The following is a 24,796-nucleotide window of genomic DNA, read 5'->3' on the forward strand; positions in this document are numbered from 1 at the left end:
AAGCTTCATGTCATTTCCAGCTTCTGTCAGATTTTTATGCTCAGAGTGTGAGTGGGTGACATCAGTGTCAGAGTGGAGAGGAGCAGGAAAGTCTTCTTAAAAGTCTCTCTTCAACTTCCTCTCACTCCCACACATTTCACTCCTCGTGCATTATTTTTACATCAAAACACGGGGAAATTTGTGCGGCTTTTTGACATCACAATGGAACCAAACAGACTCACACTTTTGGCGCTGTGAAACCAAAACAGAAACGTTGTGGGCTGACACCTAAACGATGAGCTGAAAGTCCACATAAAAGCTGAGGGGAGCTGCAGATTGAGGAGCGACCGCTTTCACATTGTTTGATACATTAGAACTATAAAAATACTGATTATAGCTACTTTAAATTATGAAGTAAGCAATTACGGAATATTTAATCACATATAAAAAAAAATGTGTAAACAATGATAACTAATTATACTGTTATGGACTATTATAGCAGACTATGAGTCCTCATTACAGTTGATTGCTGAGGTGTGCATGGTTAGTCATTATGTATCATAAGCTCCATCAGTCAACTTCTAGTTTCTAGCCAGTCAAGAGCGTCCATAAAACACTTCAGGTTATAATTAATTATAAGTCACATCAAAAATCTTTCATCAACTGTTGATAAAGTGCATCAGAAATCATTCTGAAAGCATAACAATTCACAATGGATGCCCCCATAATGCACTAGGGACAGGGGTATGTGGGGATTTTCTTCATCAGTATTGCTGAATGAACGTATTTTATCTTATTTCTGAGGGGTGACTCAACATTTTTGAGAATTACTTTCATGACAAAGCATCAGACTTACCGCGTGTGAAACCACTACAGAGGTTTGACTTGTTTATGTGCAGCCAGGAAAACTAAAGAAAAGCTTTTCACCATTGCATGTAATTATAGAATTGTTTATTATAAAACAGGTTGACAGTTAATATAGTTTATGTACAGTATATATCATGCTATGACATAAAAGGCAAATGTAAAGTGATTAAACAAGTGTGGACCCTCGAGTTGTAACAAAGTTAAGGCTTAAATGCACATAAAATGGAAAGTGTTCATTCATAAAACAAAAATGAGTATTCAGTGAAGTATGATGCTTACATTTTATAGCTGAAAACTCTTTAATGTTTTCCAGTAAAGTAACATCTGTCTGTGCGGCAGCAGCAGAGTGGTGGTGGATACGTTTGTAATCAAATACAAAGGGGGCAAAGAAGGCCTGTGAGTGCATCATTCAACCTTATATTAACACAATAATCATAAATATTGTGTATAAATAATAATATTTTCAGGGGGGTACCAGTACCTTTCATTGCATTCATGAACATTTTAATTAAGCTTCTGAGTGGTTTGTGGGGTTTTCTTTTTGTGAATCAGTTTTTAGACTCATTAAGTTCTTGAACATATTTTCTAACATTACAAAATGTAAAAGAAAATATATCCACCCATCCAATCACGAGTCGCACGTCCTGGCCAGGGTGAAAATAAACTGGAACAAAAATGCTGACACATCATTTATGTGTGTGTTACGGCCACGTGATTGATGAGACATCGCAAACACGGACAGAAAAAGTGGCACAATATACATGAATACACTTTATATAAGCATTCACCTTTATGGCACCTGGCAACCGAGCTAACGGAAGACGATTTCTGATGCAAATGTTTGATCTTTTTTTTTTTTTTGCAAACACTTGACTAAAGAAAGTAGAGGACCATATAAAAAAAGACAATGAAATCTGTTGCAACACAAAAAGTTAAAAAGATTTTCCATGTAGCTGCCCGGAGCAATTTTTTTTTTTTTTTTTCTGTGAAGTCACATAGAAAAGGAAATTTTTAGACCTGTCATTTCAAGGCCCGAAAGTGCTGAGAAGTCATCTTTGGATGTCCCCGATAATACTATCTGGTCAGCAAGAAAGGAAAGGAGGATACGCTCACTGAGAGAGCACCTCTTCACAAGATACTTGTACAATCTGGCACATTTTTAGGAACCCGTCAGTGGGTTCAAAGTCCGTCAGAAGAGCAGATATCACAGGATGGGTTAGCTCAGATGAGGGAGATGCGTATAGGGATGGTGGGAGACTCTGTCCTGTGCTGAGGGGAGTGATGGGACACCACATGTTCCACCATTGTGTGTTTAGACATGTGTTTCATAAGGTACGTCTCCTGGAGAAAGAGAAGAGAACAACACTTGAGCACATCTCCGCTGCAGTGAGGTCAGATCTTAATATTTCTCTCGGATCTCGAGCTCACCGAGGTGTACGCCCTGCCGCACATGCTGCAGCAGTACGCCTTGGCGTTCTTGATGGCGTGTGCAGACAGGTGGATCTGCAGCGAGGCAGAGTCCGAGTAGGCACGGTAACAGTTGGAACACTTGAAGGGCTTGTCTTTGTTGTGCTGCCTCTGGTGAGACTTCAGCAGGGAAAGCAAATCAGACACACACTCAGTCACCTTCACGCAGCATTGCAACAGGTGATGGAGGAAAGCAGTTAAACGTTTACCTGCAGATTGGACAGCTGAGTAAAAGCTTTTTCACAGCCTGGATGGGCGCATTTATACGGCCGATCGCCTGTGTGGATTCTGAAAGAGGGAACATGATGCAGACGTCAGCAAATTTTACTTCAAAGTGGTCAAAAAAAGATGCTAAAGGGCTAAAAGGACTGCATTTACGCAGTGCTTTTCTTTCTCAGTGGAGAAAGAGCTTTACCCCGTTCACACTCACACGGTTGGTTTCCAGTGTAACACGTTTACACTTTTGTCACAGGTGAAATTTGTCTTGTCTTTGTGTTCAGTGGCATGTGTGCAAAGCGACAAGAGCTGGCCAGCAGAGAGTAAACAAAAAGCGCTGGAACAGATGAGAGGAGCTACTGAGGTAACATGCCCCTCTTCTCACTCTTGGTTTGTACATCCTTGATTCCTTCCCTTGCCTCCTCTTCTCGCATCTTAGTCCATCCCACCTGAGATGCGAGCGGAGGAGGAAGAAAGGAAGAGACACAAGGAGAGAGAGGAGTCGAGGCGTCCCTGTTCCGGAGCCGACAATTTACAGTGATGTCAATTAAATGAATTCAATTAAATTAATCAACTAACAATGTGAAGAATGGTACTCAAGCAGGCTGGATGCTGCTCAACAGAATATACTTATGCTCACCTCAGCTTTGGTGGATGACAGTAAAATTAGAAAAACGAGTGTCATAAACGGGCTGTGACGAGTGCAGAGATCAGACCTGGTGTGCTGCTGCAGATGGGAGAGCTGGCGAAAGCTTTTCTCACAGTAGGAGCAGCGGTAAGGTTTGACGCCCAGGTGTATGCGCAGGTGCTGAGCCAGGTACGATGCATTCGCAAAGGACTTAGTGCAGTGAGGGCACTTGTGAGCCTTTGCCTCTGTGTGCGTCTTGGAGTGAATCTGCATGTCTGACTTGGAGAAGAAGGTCAGCGGACAAACTTTACACCTGGAACAAGAAGACAGCCAGAAGTCACAAATGAAGACGCACAGAGGGACAAGTGGATGCACAGGACACTGTCTGTATATTGCAGTAGCAGATTTGTCCTCCCAGTGGCGCTATTGAGCAAGACTGACAGTGGGTAGTAAAACTCCTTTGACTTTGACCGTCCTAAGATTGAGTTTTTAAAGGTTTGTGTTTGCTTTGTCTTTGCATATCTGTACATTTTCAATTTTTAATGTTGAAACACTGGAACATCAGTGAAATGCCACAATTCAGTAGGGTAGACAAAATAACAGCATCAATTCATGAAAAAGAACTTTAACATGAAACTAATTCAGAGGTCAGAGTCAGAGGTGGGTAATTTAAGGCTGCAGGCCTATAAGCAGTGTTTATAAAGTCTATATACTCCATGTATATTCATTTTGGATTATTTTGCATTGTGTCTGTCAGTAGTGTATACATTAAGTCAAGTGCTGTTCCTAACTATACTATGTATTTCCACTGTCTTTAACTCGTCATTATTTACTCCATTACTTTTATATAACATGCAAAGATACTACTTACCCTAGAGATAAATACATTCATTTTATATATTATTTTTATTTCAGAGGACAGAGGGAGCCTGAAACCTGCTGTATCGACTGGACTCCTTATTATCTTTAAACAACTGTGAGTCTGAGGCACCTTGGCACCTCGGGGTACTTTGGTCAATGTGTCTGTCTATAAATAACACTGGTTAACACCATAACTATTGAGGAAGAAACGTGAAACTATCGAGTGAGAGCGGCTGCATGACAAAATGTCCTTTTTTACCGGTAGGTTTTTCCCTCTTTGGCAGTGATGGTGACACAGGACTGGTCGTTGCCTGAGGCGAGGATCGGGTAGGGCACCACCAAAAGAGAAGACCCATTCTCCGCTTTGATCTTCTTACGCCCTCGTTCCTCCTTTGGAGGAGGACCGAGGAGTCCTACGAGGCCCCCGTTGTTTTTCCCAGGCTCCATCCCGTGGCTGCAGGCTAGCCCTGAGATGAGATGAGGCGTTGGGGCTCCGCCAAGCCGGCTGTGGCTGCTTGATGTGGGTGTGGTGGGGGTGATGATCTCTGAAGTGTTGAGGTTGCCCGTTCTGGATGCCAGCGCCACACCTGACGGGTGCAAAAGCAAAGACAATGACATGTCTGCTGTAAGCCATTAGTGAGGAATGATATTTTTATAGCACTCAAAATTACCCCTAAAATACAGCTGAAATAAATCTTACATATAAATACTAACAATTACAATAATATCAACAACTAACAACAACGCTCAGGTGTGACATCATTCCCAGCTCTGACTCCTCAGGTAAACTGAACACAGTCTCACAACGCTCGGCCCGCTGTAAATACTGCTTTGATAAATGGATTGTCACTCTTGACATAGGACATGCACTCTGAAAGACAGATACAGGTGTCGATGTGACTGTCACCGGTGAAAACACATTCCTGACACTCCCTAAAGGCTCATAATCCTGCAGACACACCTTTTGTCGGCCACAGGTTAAGCTCAGATGTATAGGCTGGGTCAGAGCTGACAGTGTCTATGGAGGCATGAATATGCATTCCCCGTACATGTGATCAGAGGCAGTTAAAATGGGTCTAGTGAGGACTGTGGATCATGTCAGCACTGTGTTCAGTGCCTGCCCAGTGGCCTGCTAAAAACATTTGCAAGGAAGATGCTCAGGCATACACAGTGCATGCTGAGAGACACATACCACTGCCACCACTTGGACGAGAAGGGCTTCATTGAGAGGGTTACACAGCCCTCTGCGTGGTGTACCACTACGGTCCTGGTCCTAAAGCCTAACATAAGAGGTTCGTGCTGTGCAGACCGAAGACTAAATTGTGCAGTGAAACGGGAAAAGTATGTGCTCCCTGCAATAGAGGAAATCGTGCCACCGCTTTCAGGGTCGACAGTATTCATGTCATGTCATAGCTGCAAATGAAGCACTTCCATCACTCCTTTGGGACACATGCCTTCTACTGACTCCCTTTAGGATAACAGGTGCACCAGGAAAGTTCCAGCAGAACACAGCAGAAACCTTTCTGGGGCTGGAAGGAACAGAAGTCTGTATGGATGAGAGCCTTGGTCACGGAGAAACCACAGGCGGATGGTTGATGTCTGGAGCAGGTACTGAAAATGATTGAGGCAGCTGGCCTCCTGTTGAACAGAGCTACAGGTAAGTTCAAACAGCAGCACAATCGCTTCCACAGGGGTGTCTTTGATGAGAGACCAGACCAAGAGACAGCGGCTGGGAGAGAAAATTCTCCCACAACCTCAAAAGGTATAATATAAGATAAGATAAGACTTTATTGATCCCACACCGCGGAAATTAAGTAAAGATGTCAGGATGGACGATTGTTCAAAAGCACCGCAGTCTAGTCACAGTGTCCCCTGCACATGTTGATTGGATGATTGGACTTAGTTATTATAGCTATGTGCATTATTTAAGGCAAAGGAGATGTGATGTGTGTTTTGGGAATACATACATTGTCACTGTATTCATTGGGGTGGTAATTCCATGTCTGCACAAGTTTTGCTGAGACATGACAAAGTTAAAGAAGTCTCTGCATTGGCCGGGAATCGAACCCGGGCCTCCCGCGTGGCAGGCGAGAATTCTACCACTGAACCACCAATGCTATACAAGCTACTTGGCCAGATTCATCGGACAGCTCTCTACAGCGGGACGGCCACACTACACTGCTTACGCTGAAGGTGAAGGCAGGCTGTACAGCACAGAGAAGTCCAAATTTCCCAACGTTATTTTCAGAACTACTGATGAACGAAACACACACACACACTGAGACCTCGACAACAACAAGGAGCACCACGCTGAGAGCTGACGGTCCAAACTGTGGTTATTACCTGAGACATGGTTCGTCCTGGAGGGATGGTCTATAAGCTGACGCAGATGCCAGTCTTCCCATAATCCTCTGGCTTTTATAGCTGCCTTATCGTCCAGATTCAAATTCACATCCCCCAGAATACGACCTGGCGAAATATACAAAATACATACATCTTTCATCATCCAGATCAAAATCATGTTTATAAGCAACAAAACTGTTGAGAGTCATCAAGGTGACAAAACAAGTTGTTCAAAAGTCCAAAGCATTAGAGCCAATGGAACAAAATGGCACTGACACAGAGCTGAACCAACTTTGTGTGGACATCAGCAAAAAGAGAGGACTGGGCAGGCAGGTGAGGACTCAGAGTACCTGTGACTGAGCTGGAGGCCGGGCGGGCGTGCAGGGCGATGTCAGGCTGAGACGGGCTGTGGCTGTGAAGAACCGGCATCTGCTGGGCCTTGGACATCCCGTGCTGGACGCCATCTGCCTGGCTGTGGGGAGCCAGTAAGGGCTGTTGGGAAGGGGCTGAGGCAGCAGGCAGATGATGCGGCCTGATCTTCTCTGCCATGAGCTGCTCCTTGATTTTATTGATCAAGACTAGGTTATCCAGCTGACAGCCAGGAAGCAACATTTGTGACAGGAGAACAGCCATCAGTTCAGTCAACGTCACTTTATGAGGCGATGGTTCCCTCTAATGGCTGATTTGTGCAATTGTACCAATAAATTCCTTTCTGCAAACAGCTCTGTGAACCAACAGCTAACGGCTGTATTAAACGAGTTCCCGAATGTTTTGGCTTGTGACCCATTAAAATGAAGCAGTGTGGGGACAAGCTGGTCGCTCTGTCTTTCTCTGATTTCTCTAAGGATTTTATTTAGGCCAAAATAGATTGTATCTGTTATTCCACATCCAAAAACTAGAATTAGCACATGCGTTTCTGTCCACACTATGTGATATATGTAGTGAAGACTTTGAATGAATTTAATAAAAGGTATTAAATTTATTTTCTCGGTAAAATGCAAATTTTCACAATATTGACATGTATGATTCCAGTGACTAATTTCCAGTCAGAAATATAAGAAACGCTCATAAAAAAAACAAGAAACATGTTGTGTTCACTTAGAGAGCTTCATCACATGGTGAGACGACAGTCACCTGAAGCTCAATACCAACAAAATCAATGAGCTAGTGAACCACAACACTTCAAATATGGATGCCGCTGCAAACACGTGGATGCTTCACACGCATCTTCACCGCAGCAGCACAGACGACCTAAACGATCAGCACAGTTTCAAGGATTAGTGCCACTGATTCAGTATCTGAACAAATGTGAATTGTGGTCACAGTCTCCCCTTCTGTTGCTGACTCATGGTGTTGATTAATGGCCAGAAAAGTGTTTTTGCAGAACTTCATGACGTCACAGTGAAGTTGACTTTTGACCTTTTGGATATAAAATGTCAGCACTTCATCATTTTATCTTATGAGACATTTGTGGGACATTTGGCCATGGTCAGTAAATTTTTGTGTGGACTTGTGACCACCAAAAGCTTGTCAGTTCATCCTTGAATCCAAGTGGACATCTGGGCCAAATTTGAAGAAATTCCCTCCAGGTGTTCCTTATGCCCGTCCCAAGAAAGGGACGGGCATAAGTACAGATGGACGGACAACCTGAAGACATAATGCCACAGCTGTTTAGCCATTACAGAGGCACAGAAAGCTAAAATTAGAGAAAAGTAAGAGAAAAAAAGTGACATTGTTTTAATGTATCCCTATAGGCATCTGGGGACCACTCAGATCCATCTTGGGACCCCTGGGGGGGTCCTGAACCCTAGATTGGGAACCACTGTATTTAAGGCAAATACACTTATTTCTGTTCTGCTGAGATTTAGACGAGAAGACTGATACCACTGTCATGTCTGTAGGTAACTATGTAGCTGGAACTACTTAGCTTAGCTTAGCACAAAGACTGCAAAGGGGGGGAACAGCTAGCCTGGCTCTGTCAGAAGGAAAAAAGTCCACCTAGGATCACTGTGGTATATTTTCACAGGGCATAGACGAGAAGAGGTTGTAGGTCAACACTTCATTTTTCAAGTGCACTCAGCCATAGAAGGTTTACACTGTATGCCAGTCCCAGAGGAGAGTGCTAAGGCTGCATAGCTGACAGAAATAGAGATATCTGTGTGTCCTGTGAAAAACTACAGGGATGTCATATGAAAGGCCGTGTTTGACGTGTATGATTGTCACCTTTCAGCAATTATCAAGTGTTCAGTAATACAGGCCTGAGGTCTTTTGTTTTATGAACATACCAGTTTTCGTCACCATCATGCTTAAGAATGTAGACTGGACCACTGCCAGCCTATGAGGTCATGAAGGGGGGAGCGCCAAGTCAACAGAGAGCTTGAAGCTAATGGTAGAAAGCTCCCATAAATGGTTGAAAAGGCATGGTACCCTGGAGGAAGACTCTCAGTAGTGGCAGCTAACCAGGTGATATAAGGCCATGCTTTCAGTTTCAGTGTCTGTGCTCATGCCTCGGTTTTGATGTATTGTGCTGAATTTACAGGAAACCTGAGAATTGCACCTGACTGCTTGTCTACCAGTCTTATTATAGGTATCAGATTGAGTTTTATGGATGATATGATCTTCCACACTTCAGTTTTTTTTACAACATAAACAAACCACATATAACGTGTTCAGCTTTGGAGCTTCTGCTTGACATTTTGTTGTTAGTTGCAGATTCATACTCTCCTCACAGACAATCGAGCGGTATCAAGTGAATTTTTCATTTTATATTGTATATTTGTACATATATATTGTATATTTTTTATTTCCCAAAATGTCAAACTGACCCTTCAAACAGTGCATCATTCAGAATCATTTTTTTAAGAAAAGCCTTTACACAGAGTATTTATAGCACAATGACCTTACTGCCTCAGGTTTAAGTGTGCATAATTAAGTGTGAATACCAGAATCACTCACCTGGCCAGGCATAGTGGGAGGTGGAGGCCAGAAATAGGGATTGTTAAAGCGAGGTTCAGCCATCCTGAAATAAATACACAAGAGTCATGAGCAAGGCGAAGACAGCTTCTCCATCTGTCCATCAGTGAAATACTGGTCAGTACGTGTATGGAGTACACATTTATATACTCGCAAGACATGCGGTTCCCAAGCTTTTTGGGTTGAATAGGTGAGTGTTTTGTTTTTTCTTGCCTTGATCTCTAACGTTCAGAGCGGTCATTTACACACAAAGAGGCAAAATCAGAGGAATATTTGAAAGAGGAAGGATAACTTTGTACAGCAGAAAAGACATTTTTTCTAACTTCCTCTCCTGTTAGTCATGTTGCAGTGCCTCAAGTTGATTTGTTTATCCCAGGTTGGGAAACGCTGCAGTGAAATATTCCTTAAAACTGCCTCCAATAAATTTATGTGAAGATCAATTGTTAGTGTCCAGAGCAGTCGTGTCAGTGGCTCTCCAGTGAAGCAGCAGCTGACTCTTCGATGTGATAATTTGAGATGACTTGTCCCAGTCTTGTGATAGCGCATTTTCAAAGGCATTCTGTATTAGCTATCCTCCCTTCCCAAAAGTGCAAGAGGGAAATGTGCCTTTCTACTTTCTCCACTTCATCAGAGAGAGCACAGAGCAAGTTTCTGAGTTGCTGCGGTGAGTGAACTCAGCAAGAAATATTTTGAGTGATGCAGAGTCTGGCAGCTTTTTCTTCAGACTTCCAACCACAAGACTTCATGATGTGCATGCTGCCTGAGAGATAGGCCCTCTCATGATTACAACAGCTAGTTAGGGAACTCTCCCAAACGGTTATCAGAGCAAACAGAAACGCTAAAAGTGATGTGGCTCAGATCCTAATCTGTCCCCCTCGACACGAGGGGCCCCAACTGGTTGAGGGTCTGACGGGAAACAGGAGAAAACGCTGCACAGTCTCACCTCAGAATGATGTAGCCGGCGTCAAAGGCTGAGAGGCAAATCCAAAGAACATGGCATGAGTTAAATGGGGATGCTGCATTCTTATTTGTAAGTGACACAGCTTTAGTAATTTCTTCCTTTTTTGTGGCAAAATAAGAGCATGACATATCCTCTTTTAAAGGAGAATATTTGATTTTCATAGGCTGAAATAGAGCACAATGATTGATCAAGCTGCTCTTCACGCTGTTTGGTCAGATGGACGGAAACGGTCACAGTCTTTTATGGCAGACAGAGCTGCATGCTGTTGAAGTTATGATCTGAAGGTCTTTCTTTCCATAGCCTCTCCTCTCAAAGTCGTATGAAGTTCCTTTTTAAAACATTTTGCATTGCGTGCTTTGGCACACTTCACCATTCCTAAGTCTGTTTGGCTTAGCAGAGGCATAACACAGCCCCCATGTGCGAGCCAAGAGAAACAAAAACGAGACGTCCAGGGGTACGAACGTACAGTAAACCACACAAAATATTTCTCTAATGATGCCAGCGAGGATCAGTTTCACTTCCTGGAGGGTTTGCGCCTCCAGGGAACAGGCTCAGGAGTTTGACTGCTGCTGGACATCTTTGTGTCAGTTTTTGAAATGACATGCTGCATGGAGAAAGTATTCGATGGCAGCGAGTTCCTGTGCACTGCTGTGCATTCATACTGCATACATGTCAGCTTAATTTTGGCAGCCTGTAGAGACAGGTCGAGCCTGTATTGCTTTTGGACTTACATGTGCCACTTTAGCCAGCCTTTTCTTTTTTTTTTTTTTTGTTCAAAAGTGAAGCTGAGTTTCTATAGGGTTTAAATATTTATGCCTGCAAGTGACAAGGATTTAAGTATTTGCAGATACACTAGAGATGAGCTCAATATCTTTTAAAAGAATCCCACACGCCGCCTCAAAGAATGCTTTTCATTGTTGATTAATCTGCAAGTTATTTTCTTGATTAGCAGATTATTTATACTGTTAATTAAATATCAGAAACTAGTGAAAAATTACCACTGTAACTGTCTTTATCTGAACACGTCTAGAATCCAACAACTTTCAGTTCATGATAATATCTGACAAAGAAAAGCATCAAATTTTTATATTTAAGAAGCTGCAAGAAAATCATGTTTGGCACTTTTGTATGATGATGATTATTATTATTATTATTATTATTCTATTCTATTCTGCTCTTTCATTGAATCAATGCATTGAACAAAGTTTTGGCCATTTCTAACAAAAGTTTTAATCACTAGGAAGTAATTCATCAAGTGCGCTGCAGCAGTAATGGTAGTTTCTAATAAATGGACATTTATAAAGGGCTCCATGTTGCAACTAATAGCCTTATTAATGATTAATAAATCATTGACTAAAGCTTTATAGATCACTTAAGCCATTTACAACAACCTATGGGTTGTCAGGTTGCGGAAAAATCCACTGATTTATAAGCATAAAACAGCAGACTTGAGGGATTAAAAACCCTTTATTAAAGACTTTTATAACTGGAGCCTTTATGGCCTTTTATGAAGTGTAAAATTCATAAGCACTGATCAATAGATTACCAAAAGTGTAACTAATGGCATTCAGAGAGTTTTCACAAAAACCCCAAAAGTTCTGATCTATAAATCATTGGTAAATTATTAACTTGCAAAATCCATTTGTTACAACTTATGAACTTGTAAACGATATTTGAAAGAGTCTCTGAAGTGATATAAGAAGAACTTGATGCTGTTCTGTTACCCAGGCAGAGGAATCTGTATCTACGCTCTCCTCGGTGCTATAATAATCCTCCAGATGACCAGCAGTCGGGGTCAAGTGTCACCGCGATGATGTGCAGGTAGCACATCTTTAGCAGCCCGGAGACTATTTTTACATGTCAACATTTCAGCTTCAAAAGCAGCATCAGAGCATTAAAACAGACGGCAGATCATCGCTGTCAGAACACCTGTAGAAAGAAGCACAAACCCATGTCTGACACAAAAGTTGGGGTCAACTTTACCCCCTATTTTTGTACCTGCTGTGCTGAATTATCCCTCCGTTCAAAAGCCCAAAGAAACAGAAGCTTTAAGGTGTGTACAACCTGAAGCCGAGCAGCAGCTTTCTAACGAGAGCATCTCCTCCAGAGAGAGACGATCCTCCGCAGCGCCTCGCTCTGTCCGCCGCCTCTCCCACATTCTCAGACAGTTTATTAAAAAATTTCAGACAAAAGGAAAACAAAAATGGCAGCCCGGTCTTATTTTTATAAGCACTGGACGCCATATTCTGCAGATCCGAATAAAATAAGGAGGTGATTCTCCAGATGTCATGAAACGCTCGGGCGATGCGGCGGGATGTGGCATATTTGCATTAAGCGAACGAACGATTGTTTACTTTGATTTGCAGGTTTGAATAGCCCGGCTCGAGGAAGGGGGAAAAAAACGCCTGACACTTCCTACAACAATCATGATGCCTTCGCTGAAAGCTCTGCAGCCGCTGAGCCGTAGACCCAAACGTCGACGATCATGCAGGCGCGTAATGAAAGCTTTTATTGGCACGGCAGAAGAAAAGAAATGGCTCTTTATCGCTGCAAATGCTCCTTTTAGTATCACAACTTTTGCATGACTTAAACAGAAACGGCGAGGAGGCGACACGGGAGAGCTGAGGGAAGAGAGGAAGAAGAAGAAAAAAAAAAAAGCAGGCAGGGATTTTGCATCGAGCGGCCAACATACCTGAACCAGCAGAGAAGAAATATTTTATAAAGGGTTTCACTCTTCTTTCTGCTCGCTCTCAGGCGGACTTCAAACCTTCCGGGTCGCCTGCTGTTCACTTCTGGGTGCTGCAGGCGAGCGATTGTTCAGCGTCTAAACGCGGAGCCGAAACTGAATTTTAACCCATTTTGTGGTTTCTCGCTGAACCGCCGCATGTGCGCTGCAGCGTCAGATGAAAGCGCGCGGCCAAAGTTCACATTTAACATGCTTTTACTGGGAAGTGGTATTCATATGTTATTGCATGTGTGCAGACTTTCTCAACAGCACTCACAGTGTCACATAAACGCAAATAAGGCTGCAGCTGAGCTCCAGTATTAGACAGTGGGAATAATTTGCTGCATGCAGGTGTCATCTTTTTCTGTGTGTGTGAGTGTGTGTCCCAGGTCATGACGGTCAGGTACAGTATACAGTGTAATCCTCTCAGCAGCAGCATGGCAGGCTGCTAATATGCTCTGTGCTTAGCTCAGCAGGAAGATGGCACTGCTGCCACGGACAGAGAGCTTCAGCTGCCTCATGGCTGAGAGTATGAGGAGACAGAAATGATCTGCCCTCACTTTACATGTGAAAATGAGACATAACAAACCACATGTGGTGCTCAGATTAAAGAAAAACCAAAGTATTATCTCAGCAGGCACTTTGAGGTGATTTTGTCTTCAAATAGCTGGTTCACTTTTAAAGGGCATAGTTTTTGGCCTTGTTGAATTTCATTGAATATGATATTTTGTGCACCCATTTGAACCAATAAGGACGGACAAAATGCCAGAAACAGCTCATTGTGTGGCTTTCATGCTCAGACCTGCAGGGAGTTCATGCACTGCATCACTCTGCAGAGCTCATGCATCCTTTTCAAATAACTTGTTTGCTGCCTAATCTTTACAAACATAGTACAATTTAACACCACCACAAACACTCGCCTCCAAAATAATGATGAAGCTGTATCAACATCTCCAGCAGTTTCAACAAACATTAAAACCTTCATGCATCGGTTATGCTCGGCGTAAACTGGGTGTAAACAGCAACAGCTTTTTATCCACCCTGTCATTTTAAGTGACAGTATCGCTATTGCTGTCATGAATAAGGCGGTTGTTTGCACTTAAATCAGAGTTTTAAGCCTCTGAACAGGCTACAGTTAGCCACGGCTCAACCCTGCACACATGGCTGCTCTCCTGCCTCCATCATCATATACAAAGCAACAAGCACACATTCAAATGTATGCTTGTATATCCATAGCAAATGCAAAACTCCACAGTACTCCATCTCATATCTTTGCCACGAGTCAGACTGAGGCTTTAAAACACATTCAAAAGTGGCAACTGCCAATAATGAGAGAGGTAGAGAAGAAACTGAGCAGGACTGAGTGTGGATATTACTATTATTAACACTAAATATAAGATGTTTACATTTATGCTGCTAGATGGTGTTAATTACATGTCATGATTCTAATAAACTTAAACATGATCAGATGAGTTGAGGCTTTCAAAAACCAGGAAAAATCTCGCTTTTTCCAACAAAAAAAAGGCATCATTGTGTCAGCAGAACATATAGACGTGTCCATGAGCCTCATGTTTACAAAAAACTGATTTATGCTGGTCTCAAATGATCTCCCCATCAAACTGTTTACACTGTTAATTGGTTAATTAGTGAGTTACTGCTTTACTTTATAGGGTGAGTTCATAGAAATCAATATCCCCTTTTCAGGAGAGTCCTGTATATGACAGTAAAAGCATGAACACAGTTACATAACCACAGCAAAGGACAACAAAGGAGCTGGCGCATGTTCAATAACGGCTGCTATAGTTCCTCATAGAAGAAAAGAATTAGTGGCATTCAGAATCTGTGGAAGCCAAGAACAGGCATGCTTGCAATTATTATCATTTTAATGCCATTATTTAATTATCTCGAGAAAACAAGCTTTGTTATCTTGAGATACTGAGATGAACAAAACAAAAGCTTGTTTCCTCCTGCTATAGATCATATATATTATTTAGTATTTTGTCAGGGATCAGGAAGGTCGTGCCAGCATGCATCGACGGCATCTTGACAACTGATTTGGGCTGATAAAGTCAGATCAAGGAGTACCCATTATTGATCAACACATCAGAAGTGAACTTTCTGAAATATTTCGCTGCCATCATTAATCTTTAGCTGTTTGGAAATAAATCTTTCATGTCCTCAGCGGGTGGGGGTGCGATGCCTTTTCATTTGAGTACATGACACGCCTCTAAATCAGCTATGCCACAACTTTGTCAATAGAAGTCCAGGGTCACAGTCAACAGGTGTCTGTAGGCTATGTGTAGGTGCTGTGGGTGTCAGTGTGTGTGGTGGGGTGGGATCGCAAGTCTGACGGCAAACCAGATGGCCTTAATAATGTCTTTACCTCTCCCTTTATAATAGGCTTTATTTGAGCAGCTGTCGGCTGAAGCAGGGAAAGGTTGTTTTCTTGTGATTAATTACCTCTTTATCTTGAGTAATCTGCCTTTTGTTTCTCAACATAACGAGATAAGTTAACCTGTTATCACTAGAAACAAGCTTTTTGAGATAATGAAATAATGATCTTGAGAGAACGACATTTAAAAAAAAAATAATAATTGCAAGCACTGTTGCAGAAAAACCTCTTGAGATGGGCCAGTGAATCTTCAGATCCTCCACAACACTTTATTTTACACTTAACTCTTTTGGGAAAGTTCAAAAAGGAAATAAGACAAAGGCAGGAAGAGTCAGGTGCAATTCTTAGGTTTCCTGTAAATTCAGCGAAATACAACCGAGGCTGGTTCATGAACACAGACACTCAATCGGAATCAGAAAGCATCACCTATATCCCCTGGTTAGCTCCCCTGACCGTGGGGTCTCGCTCCAGGGTACCACACCTTTTCACCCATTTCAGGGAATCTTCTACTGTTAGCCTCTGATCGTCCCTTGGCTTGGCCTTTTGCTGCCCAATGACCTCATAGGTTGATTGAATCTATGTTCTTAAACTTAATGGTGACCTAAACTGGTACGTCTATAATGTCAAAATAAAATATTTGCCCTCAGGCCATATGACATGGCTGCAGGTATCACAGGACACACACACACCGACATCTCTTCCTTCACGTTCTCTTCTGGGACCAGCATACAGTCTAAACCGTCTATGGCTGACATGCAGCTGAAAAATATGTTGAAAAGTGTTGGCCGATAACATCTCTTGTGGCTGTGCTGTCTAAAAATATACCACAATTATCGTCCTCAGCTTCCGTAGAATTCCTCAATACAAGTTGACAAAACAAACTCATGTCCAGGTCTCCTCACGTCTTGCTACCTGACAGGTCTCATAAAAGGAGAACAGAGGTAATGAGGCAGCTTTCACAGGAGGGCCCTATAGATACATGATGCACAATAAACAGGTCCATCCCACCTGTCCAAACAATGTACACTGGCTATTAAGTGGAAGCTAAAGCGACCATCATGAATTCTCATTCATAAGCCCTGAAAAGCATGAATGAATCATATTTCTAAACCTGACATTTAGCTTGTGTTGTCTAGATTATAGTTTCAAAAGAACACCTCCAAGACATGGCATCATTTTCGTCTCAGTTGTGTGATCAGTCTAATCCTGCCTTATGAAACACCCTGCGTGTGTATGTCTAATCTTTGAAATAACATACAGTAGTTTGGACAAGGTGGTGTCGCATAGCTTGTTCATTCTCTGTGAAAATGTCAATCTAAGACATCATTTTCAACTTAATTTAGACACACACCCACACACACGCGCGCGCACTTTGCATTTCTCACTGCTAGTTAGTTGTTAGACAGGTTTTCTAGTTCGTACAAACAGGGACACACCCTCTGAGACCTACAAGTTCTCACACCTCACACAGGCCAGGTGCAGAGAGCGCAGGAGGTGAGAGGCGAGGGGGAGGAGAGAGACAGGGTCATTATCCCCTGGAGGGTGGAGCAAAGGGGGAGGTAAAGAGAACGGATGAAACATTTGGAGCTCATACTGACATGCTGCTCTGAGGGCTCCTGTGAGTCCAGGTAAGAACTCATGAACTTCACAGCAGTTTTTGAGCTGGATCCGTATTCTCCTGTTACATGTAGTGAGAACGATCGTGTGATAGAGATGATGGGACGTTTTTCAACAGGTTGAACCAGTCTGTGTATAATATCATGGTCTGGGGGTGGAAATGTTTACAGTCAGGTGATAACAAAAGAGTGTACTGTAAATGTGCATCTGTGTTCACATGACTGAGGAGTTTCATGGCATTTGCTTTTTCATTGCAGTTTTTAAAAATCATCTTAGAAATGGATTAAAATATAATGCATGTTGACAGCAGAAGACAGTTTAACTTATTCCTGAGATTCCTCTTTTTTAGCAACTGTAAATGTCTGTCTGGTCCAGGGTTCACTACTAGAGTAAACGATGAAAATATTGATCTGCAACCACAGGGCATTCACCGAACGATTACCTAAAAACATTAATGTGAGTGTAAAAATGTATGACACTCTCAAGGGTTTGTGTCAGCAGAGTGCCAAGCATTCCTGAGCTCCTCCACCCCGAGGCAAAAATGTTTTTCCTACAAAGTGTTGACCCATGTGTTTGTGTTGTTTTATTGCAGCCATGGATGGCGTGTTGGAAGAAGCGGCGGTGTGGTGTGTATGTAAACTGGTCTGCAGTGTTCTCTTCTTGCCCTCATTGGCTGACTCCCATAGTCCTGTGAGCTTCTGCTGCTGCTGCCTCCTGATCTTCACCGACTTCCTGGTCACAGGTAAGTGTTGGGACACAAACAGGTGCGCTGGTCACCATGGTTTTTGTTGTCTGATGTGCTCCCACATCACCCACATTATTGGCTGGACAATACAAGTAAAGATATCACTTTTGATTTAAGGAAACTGTGGTGGGCATCCATCTATATTTTCTGACATTTTACACACCGACTGATTATTCAATTAATTGATAATGAAAATCATCTTTAGTTCACATATGCACTGTGACTAGGCTTTCCAGTGAAGTAGGAGACATGAGCAACATTTGTGGGAGAAGGAGTCCATACAATTTTAAGAATTTCTAAATAGGTAACTGAAGGATTTTTGTGGAAAAAAACATGTCAGACACAAATTAATATTCCAAACAGGGTGTCTTCATATGTCTTAAAAGATGTCTGGAGAGTATCTTTCATTTCATTTTTTTCAAATAAACTGAGCTGCTGCACAATCTTTGCAGATGCCCTTGGTTGGGAATCACTGCTCTAATCCAATCCACTCACCTAACTCTATAATACTTTATCTTTTTTCCTTCCACAGCTTTTCTGAGTTTCTTTTGCATCTTTGAGTCGTGGCTGACTGAGCTGAACCCACTCGGTGATGTCATTGGCCTGCGTTTCCTACTCTTTCTCAGCCACACATATGGTGTGGTGTTGCTCCTGACCACACCTCTGATTGCTGTGGAGACTCTGACCAGACTGCTGTGGCCTCACTCTGTCGCTCACAGGACAGCGAGTCAAACAGTGACGGACTCTGATGGACACCATCGTTATGTTGGGGAGGCAACTGTGGATGAGGACGAGGACGAGGACGAGGACGAGGACGAGGACGAGGACGAGGACGAGGACGACCCAGACAAAGGAAAGAGGTTGTCTCATGTTGTCAGCTACCTCTGCTGCCTGTCAGTGTGGGTTGTCGTCGCCCTCAATGTCAGGTGGCGATGGAAGCTGGAGGAAGTGTGGGCTGCTGCCTGCTTGCACACAACCAACTCCCTCATCAGGTGTTTGCCAAACCTCTTCAGCCCCATGTCGAGCACTGTGAGTCCCTGCTGGGTCATGGCCTTCCTCTGCCTCCTCCTGCTCCTCCTGACCACGAGCACAGGTCTGCACAGACTACAATGGGCCCATACACAGATGGCAAGGACAGAAAGAAAGAAACAGGGAGTTGACAGTAACGGTGACAGTTGCTGGCAAGGCCTCGTTCCAGTGCTGCCTGAACCCTCCAAGTCTGTGAACCCTGGGATGTCGGTTTCAGCGGCAGCGCAGTGTGTTGACCCAGAGAAAACAGAGAGCAGCTGCACTGTTCACAGAGCGTGTTCCTGGAACAGCGTGCAGATGTCGGTGCGTCACCATGGAGACTTTGTCCTCATTTCCCCTGAGTGTTTGTCTGCAGGACAGGAGCGCGAAAGGACAAAGACAGGTATACCGCTGACATTTATCATGGAGGACCATGTGGACTCGCTGTGCAGGAGCCGGTGTGGGTGGCGACAGTGGGGTTTTCCCTGCCCGGGGGTGAATGTAATGATAGGGTTTGTGGGTGTGCTTTCTATCTTTGTGCTACCTCTAAACCTCAGCGTGAACATTGTGCTGATCAGATCTATAGAGACTCTGCTGGAGCTGTGCATCAAATCATTAATTTCATCTGCAGCACACACAAGCAACACATCGACCTCTCCCAGTGAAACGCTTGCGTAAAACAACGGGTGAGAAATAAGGACACTGATTGGAGGCCTTTTGCAACAGGATCGCCAGATTAATATTGCATGTGTGCAGACAGCAAGTCTGCCTGTCAACATTGGTTTGAATAGAGTGCAAACCATTTCTGAGTAGCTAGTCACATGCGAGGAACAATATGTGGAAACTGCTGAAAGGTGCTGAGGAGGCAGGTTGAGACGTGCTTGGTAGAAAGACACTAAACCTGACTGAGACAGACGACTGGAAGGCCTGCTTTTATTTAGTGTTCAGAGCCTTAAGATCTGCAGCGATTTGTCATTACACAGTGGGTAACAGAACAAGCCTCTCCAGTTTCAATAAGACTAATCCAGGGACAAACAGCGTTTTGAAAGAAGTAATAAGAAGTGTGCCGATGCTGCATCACATAAAGCCTGCATAAAGCAATGTATAAATAAACACTGAGTGACTTGAGGGTGTGCCACAGATTTTGTTTTTTTCTTCTTGGTAGTTTTGGCTCTGTTCTTAGATCAGCTGGTTTCAAAGGATTCTGCTACTCCTCAGAGGTGAAAGGTAAATAAGTACATTTATTCAAGCATTGAACACTGAGGTACAGTTTTGAGGTACTTGTACTTGAGTATTTCCACGATACACTACTTTATAGCATATCATTTTTTATGTGAAGCACTTGGTGCATGTGATTTCTTTGGTGTAAAACACTTGGTGCTTTAAAGAGTAAATAAAGTTTATCATTATTATTTATACCTCCACTCCACTACCTGAACCTCTGTCTATACTGTAGAGAACCACGTGTACTATAAACAGTAGAATACTACTTACGTACTGGTGCCTTTTGCTTTTAGGTAAGCAGGGTTTTGAAGGCTGGACTGTCACTTGTATTGGATTTCTTGCTGAGAGTCAGATGAGCCGGCTGATGCCACTCTCATGCCTGTCATTATATGTACTACTAAAGCTACAGCCAGTTAGCTAGTAAAAAAATGGAAAAGGGGAAACAGCTAGCCAAGATCAAGATATACTAGTTGTTTAATCCATTGTTTAGTCCATACAAAAACCCTGTTTTTACACTTTGAGCAGGCACTTACTTCCTGAAGTCCCATCTGGTTGCTTGGCAACCGCACTGTAATGGCATGTTTCCAGTAAGTTAGCTAAAGCTGCTGCGCCTGCAACAAAACACTGAACTTAACTACAATTTGTCAGTTTTCCATTTGTGTTTTTAATGAATTAAATAAACAAGTTGTAACTTATTAGTGAGCTTTAGAGTTGCTGTAGGTGGATGCTGTTATCTTTGGACAGAGCCTGTTTCCAGACTTTATGCTAAGCTAAGCTAATCGGTTGCTGGCTATAGCCTTATATTTATTGTACAATGACTGGGCAGACACCAGCAGTATCTTCTGACCTTCATTTAACTCTCTTCCTAAACTTACTATTTCTTTAAGGGGATCAGTGTCGCTGTTAAAGGACACAAAGAAATGCTGCTAGTTTTTGTGAAACCGGACAAACTGAACATAGAAGCAGCCAACTGCTTTGTACTCACATGCAGAGACAGTCACGCACTCATCAAGCCTGAAGACACTGGTGTTGCAGCTTGTCCAGAGTTGAGCAGGGACACACATGTCGACACCAGAGGGCACTCCGGTACAACAACCACTCAGCGGCTGACACCCAAGACCTTGAAGCTCCTGAAATGTTTGATACACGAGCTTTGGGCAGTAACAGGAGAGGGACGAAGAGGATTCAGGACACAAAAGATTGCATTTTTTGGATATCTTCGTTCCCTTGTTGGAGCCAGAGGGCTGAGTGAACCGCGTGCACACCTTCCTCCACAGAGACGTGTGCAGACAAATACCTCGACCGCAGCTCGCGCTGACTTTGGCAAGCTTGAACGTGAGGGCCGCGTGCGCGCCGATGCTACTTCAGGACAGATGGAGATATTAATGCTCTGATGCACCCAAAGGCAAATTACTCCTTATTTAATGTGAAATCGCATGTTCTGCTGACAGTATGGACAGATAAAAGGTGAATGTGTGCAGTGGTTTTGTGTCTTTGAGCATTTGTTTTTTTTTTCATCAGAGCATTAAGAGGAAATTCAGTGCAGGAAGCGTGAGAATGGCATGAAGAATTTCAAGAAGCTACAGTACTTGACAGTGCAAGTAGTTTCCTTCGTAATGGTGTGTCATTGTACTGCTTTAACTGAACACACGCAAGTGATTTAACTGCTCCTGGTGAGATGAGTAATCTCCTGATTCACCTTCATGTGACTTTTTTATTTTTTGCTCTATGAAGCGACTCCCATGTTCACAATTTTGGAGACTCCCTCTGTAAATTACACAGCAAAGAGGTTATTTTCATTTCAGAAAGTCTCCAGTGTGCAAAACAAAAAAAGCTGAGGTTGCAACAGACTGCTAACTCAAAGATGTAGGTATTCTTGTAATTATTCCAAAGTTTGGACGTGTTTTTGAATGTGTAAAGTGAAGGAAAGGAAAAGAAGTGTAATCTGATAACTCCATCATTAATGTACATCCTCCAGGACATCTGAGAGTGAAGGCCTGCTTCAAATAAATCTCTTCATACTTTTCAGTTAACTGAACATTGTTCAGAATGAAGAATGAAGTGAAAAATGCCTGTCACATCTTCAAAACAGCTCAAAACTCAAACATACCTGGTTTTCAATGATATGAAAGAAAGAATAGCAGAAAATCCTCATGTTTGACAAGCTGGAACCACAAAATGTTTGGTGTGTTTCCTTCATAAATGACTAATCAAATACCAGAGAGCTGATTAATTTTCTTTCCCTCAGTTAATCCATCAATTGACTAGTTATTCCAGCACTAAGATGGCTCAAAAAACCTGTTTGTCTAAATTGTTACAGTTGTTACATAAGCAATATGTAACCTAATACAGAATCCTCAAACACGTATAATGAGCAATGAGAGATGTGTTCCTGCCAGCAGCATTACAGCTGCAGCTCATGTTCTTTAACAGTAAGGGATGGGAGAAGTCAGCCTTCATTTCTGCTTTTCCCGTCACTTACAAGATTAAAAACCTTACACTCCCGCCTCAGGAGGGCCACATCAGACTGGAATCAGATACGGGTCTCTCAAAGGAGAGCTCAGTGACTTTTTAATGGACACTTTCCCCTCGGGTAAAAATGTCGATTACAGGATGGACACCTTCTCCTCGGATAAAAATGTCTTTATCACAAGAGCGGGAAGAGAAAAGTACCTTGAATCAAAGCTGAGGATATGAAGCCACTTGTCCCGGGGGTCCGCTGTGAAAAAAAACGGCACTCTGCTTCAAACTGCACAGTTTGTTGTGGAACAGCTGTAATCATGATGCAACAAGACTCAATTGCTTTGGAGTGTGAAATAATAAAGCCGCATGGTGCGACAAAGTTCCATGAAAACCATAACTTTCTGGGTTTCAGATGCAGAGTATGACTCAAATCTTAACTTTCTGTCAAACTGTATGACAACTCATTCCCCCCAGCTCAACAACCAGTCATTAAACACGTCACAGATGGCAAACGTAGAGGACCAATAGAAAGCTGCGGCTCACCCGCAGTGAGGGAACACTGAACCCATGCAGACATCTTTTTTATTCATTATGTCACACGCCTGGGCCTCAGCCTATGCCAAAATAGGGAACAGTAATAAAAAGAGTGCACAACCTCCCACCTCCCTGCTGGATGGCTTAGCAGGGCTGAGAGTTTGGCACATCTGAACTAAAATGTCTGGCATGAAACTGTTACTGAACTAGAGCAGGTATTGACAAGCAGAGGCAGAGCTTTGCTGCATTTCAAAGAGGATTCTTCTGCCTCCCAGATATGTTTCATTTCGAGACTTTCATTTTCAACTATGTTGATATTCCTGCTGTCAGTGTAATGTGATAGATCATGTTCACATCAAACCAATGCTAGTATTAAAGCAGATTGCCATGTAGGTCCTCTACAGCAAGTTAATCGTGAATCCTTGCCAAAGGTTACATGTTTTTATGAGCTGTGAGCACTTGAGTGTTTTCTACCCTCTCAGATGGATTTAGCCACGCTGACACAGTGGCTGTAAGGATAGCACTGTCAGTCAGTCCACCACTGTGGTTCAGACTGAAATATCTCCACTATTGGACAATTATCTTGAAAGTTTGTACAGACATTTACAGTCTCAGGGTGCTAAAAGGGCTAGTTCAGTTTTTGTGAAGTGGGGTTCTTTGAGTTAATAGTTGGTGTATTAGCAACAGTAGATGGCGATCTGCACATCCCTAGTCAGAAGAAAAGCATTATACTGCTGTGGACGGGGGCAGCAGAAAACATATTTTAACCCTCTCAAAAAAGGCCCACCTAAAAAAAAATCAATATCAGTTTTAGTTTATGCTATATTTAGAATTTTTTCACTGCTTTATCTTGAGTCTTTTCTGACAGCAAACAGATGCAGTTACATTACTCTCTTCAAAACCACCAGACTCCTCTGACTAAAACTATAGTTTTTCCTTGCAGAAGATGAGAGTTGCTGGTCTACCACTGCCTCGATTGATTAGTTAGTTTGTGTTATACTGTTTAGTTCAGATCCACAGTATTGTGTTAAAACCCATGTTAAAGTCACAAAAGAACACAAACAAAGGCCATTCACTCCCATGTTCTATCAGGTAAAATTGCTGTTTTTGTCAAAGGAGTCTGGCAGCTTTGAAGAGAGCGATGTAATGGCCTCAGTTCCCCATCAGAGAGGGCTGCCTGGTGGCGAGGTAAAACGGAGAAAACATCTTAAATATAGCTTACGCTTACACTGATTCTATTTTTTTTCTTTTCCAGGTAACATGACCGTGGATTCTCACTTTTATAGGCCTGAGGAGGTAAACCCACCCAGCATTTCAAAAGATATGTCTGAAAACCTTAACACATTTTATATAGCAGATAAATGATTTTTTTTTCATCTTTTTTAAATTATTAATCATCTTGTGAACCCTCAGATTGAGCTTGTGACTCCTTGCAGATTATGAACCCCCCGGCTGGAAAATGACTGCATATGCACCAATCTGATATGCTGGATTGGTATCTGCCCCATTAAGGACTTTAATAATTGGATCAGCCACCAGCTGTGACATGACCTCATCCACATTAAATATAGTACAATTCACTGTTTCCGCTATCAGTTACAGTCATTCAGTCATAGCTGCTGTGGACTTTGTAGTACCAGAGCAATTTCTGGCTCATGTTACCTACCAAAAAATGATTCCAGAGAGTTACACACAGTTCGTGCAGAGTTTAAATTTAGTGAAAAGAGAGCACTTGTTTTGGATAAGCTCTCTGTATCAGTATCAGGGGAGAAAAAAAATTGGACCGGCGCATC

General features: G+C 42.7%; 2 protein-coding genes and 1 non-coding gene across 7 annotated transcripts; 1 reads left to right on the top strand and 2 right to left on the bottom strand.

The window, feature by feature from the left end:
• Positions 1 to 1,829: 1,829 nt before the first annotated feature.
• znf362a (zinc finger protein 362a) lies at positions 1,830 to 13,188 on the bottom strand. Of its 5 annotated transcripts, none has more exons than XM_076760764.1 (9): positions 12,988 to 13,188; positions 9,317 to 9,380; positions 6,712 to 6,919; positions 6,362 to 6,487; positions 4,278 to 4,605; positions 3,246 to 3,470; positions 2,523 to 2,601; positions 2,275 to 2,433; positions 1,830 to 2,187 (listed from the first exon to the last, which is right to left on the bottom strand). In XM_076760764.1, exons 2-9 carry the CDS (start codon positions 9,377 to 9,379, stop codon positions 2,068 to 2,070), a joined length of 1,308 nt encoding a protein of 435 aa, XP_076616879.1. In that variant the 5' UTR covers position 9,380; positions 12,988 to 13,188; the 3' UTR covers positions 1,830 to 2,067. The 5 variants fall into 5 exon arrangements, with proteins under 5 accessions (XP_076616879.1, XP_076616862.1, XP_076616845.1 ...); XM_076760747.1 differs by having other exon boundaries at positions 6,712 to 6,952; positions 12,988 to 13,139; XM_076760730.1 differs by lacking the exon at positions 12,988 to 13,188 and adding an exon at positions 12,360 to 12,776 and having other exon boundaries at positions 6,712 to 6,952.
• Positions 6,065 to 6,135, bottom strand: trnag-gcc (transfer RNA glycine (anticodon GCC)). The gene has a single exon. It is a non-coding gene; the product is annotated as a tRNA-Gly (tRNA).
• Positions 13,189 to 17,022: 3,834 nt separating the features above from the next.
• On the top strand, positions 17,023 to 19,903 carry LOC143339506 (uncharacterized). Its single transcript, XM_076760776.1, has 3 exons — positions 17,023 to 17,040; positions 17,622 to 17,771; positions 18,307 to 19,903. Exons 2-3 carry the CDS (start codon positions 17,624 to 17,626, stop codon positions 19,458 to 19,460), a joined length of 1,302 nt encoding a protein of 433 aa, XP_076616891.1. The 5' UTR covers positions 17,023 to 17,040; positions 17,622 to 17,623; the 3' UTR covers positions 19,461 to 19,903.
• Positions 19,904 to 24,796: the final 4,893 nt, after the last annotated feature.

Source organism: Chaetodon auriga, chromosome 2, assembly GCF_051107435.1.
Source record: "Chaetodon auriga isolate fChaAug3 chromosome 2, fChaAug3.hap1, whole genome shotgun sequence".
NCBI classification, from domain to species: domain Eukaryota; kingdom Metazoa; phylum Chordata; class Actinopteri; order Chaetodontiformes; family Chaetodontidae; genus Chaetodon; species Chaetodon auriga.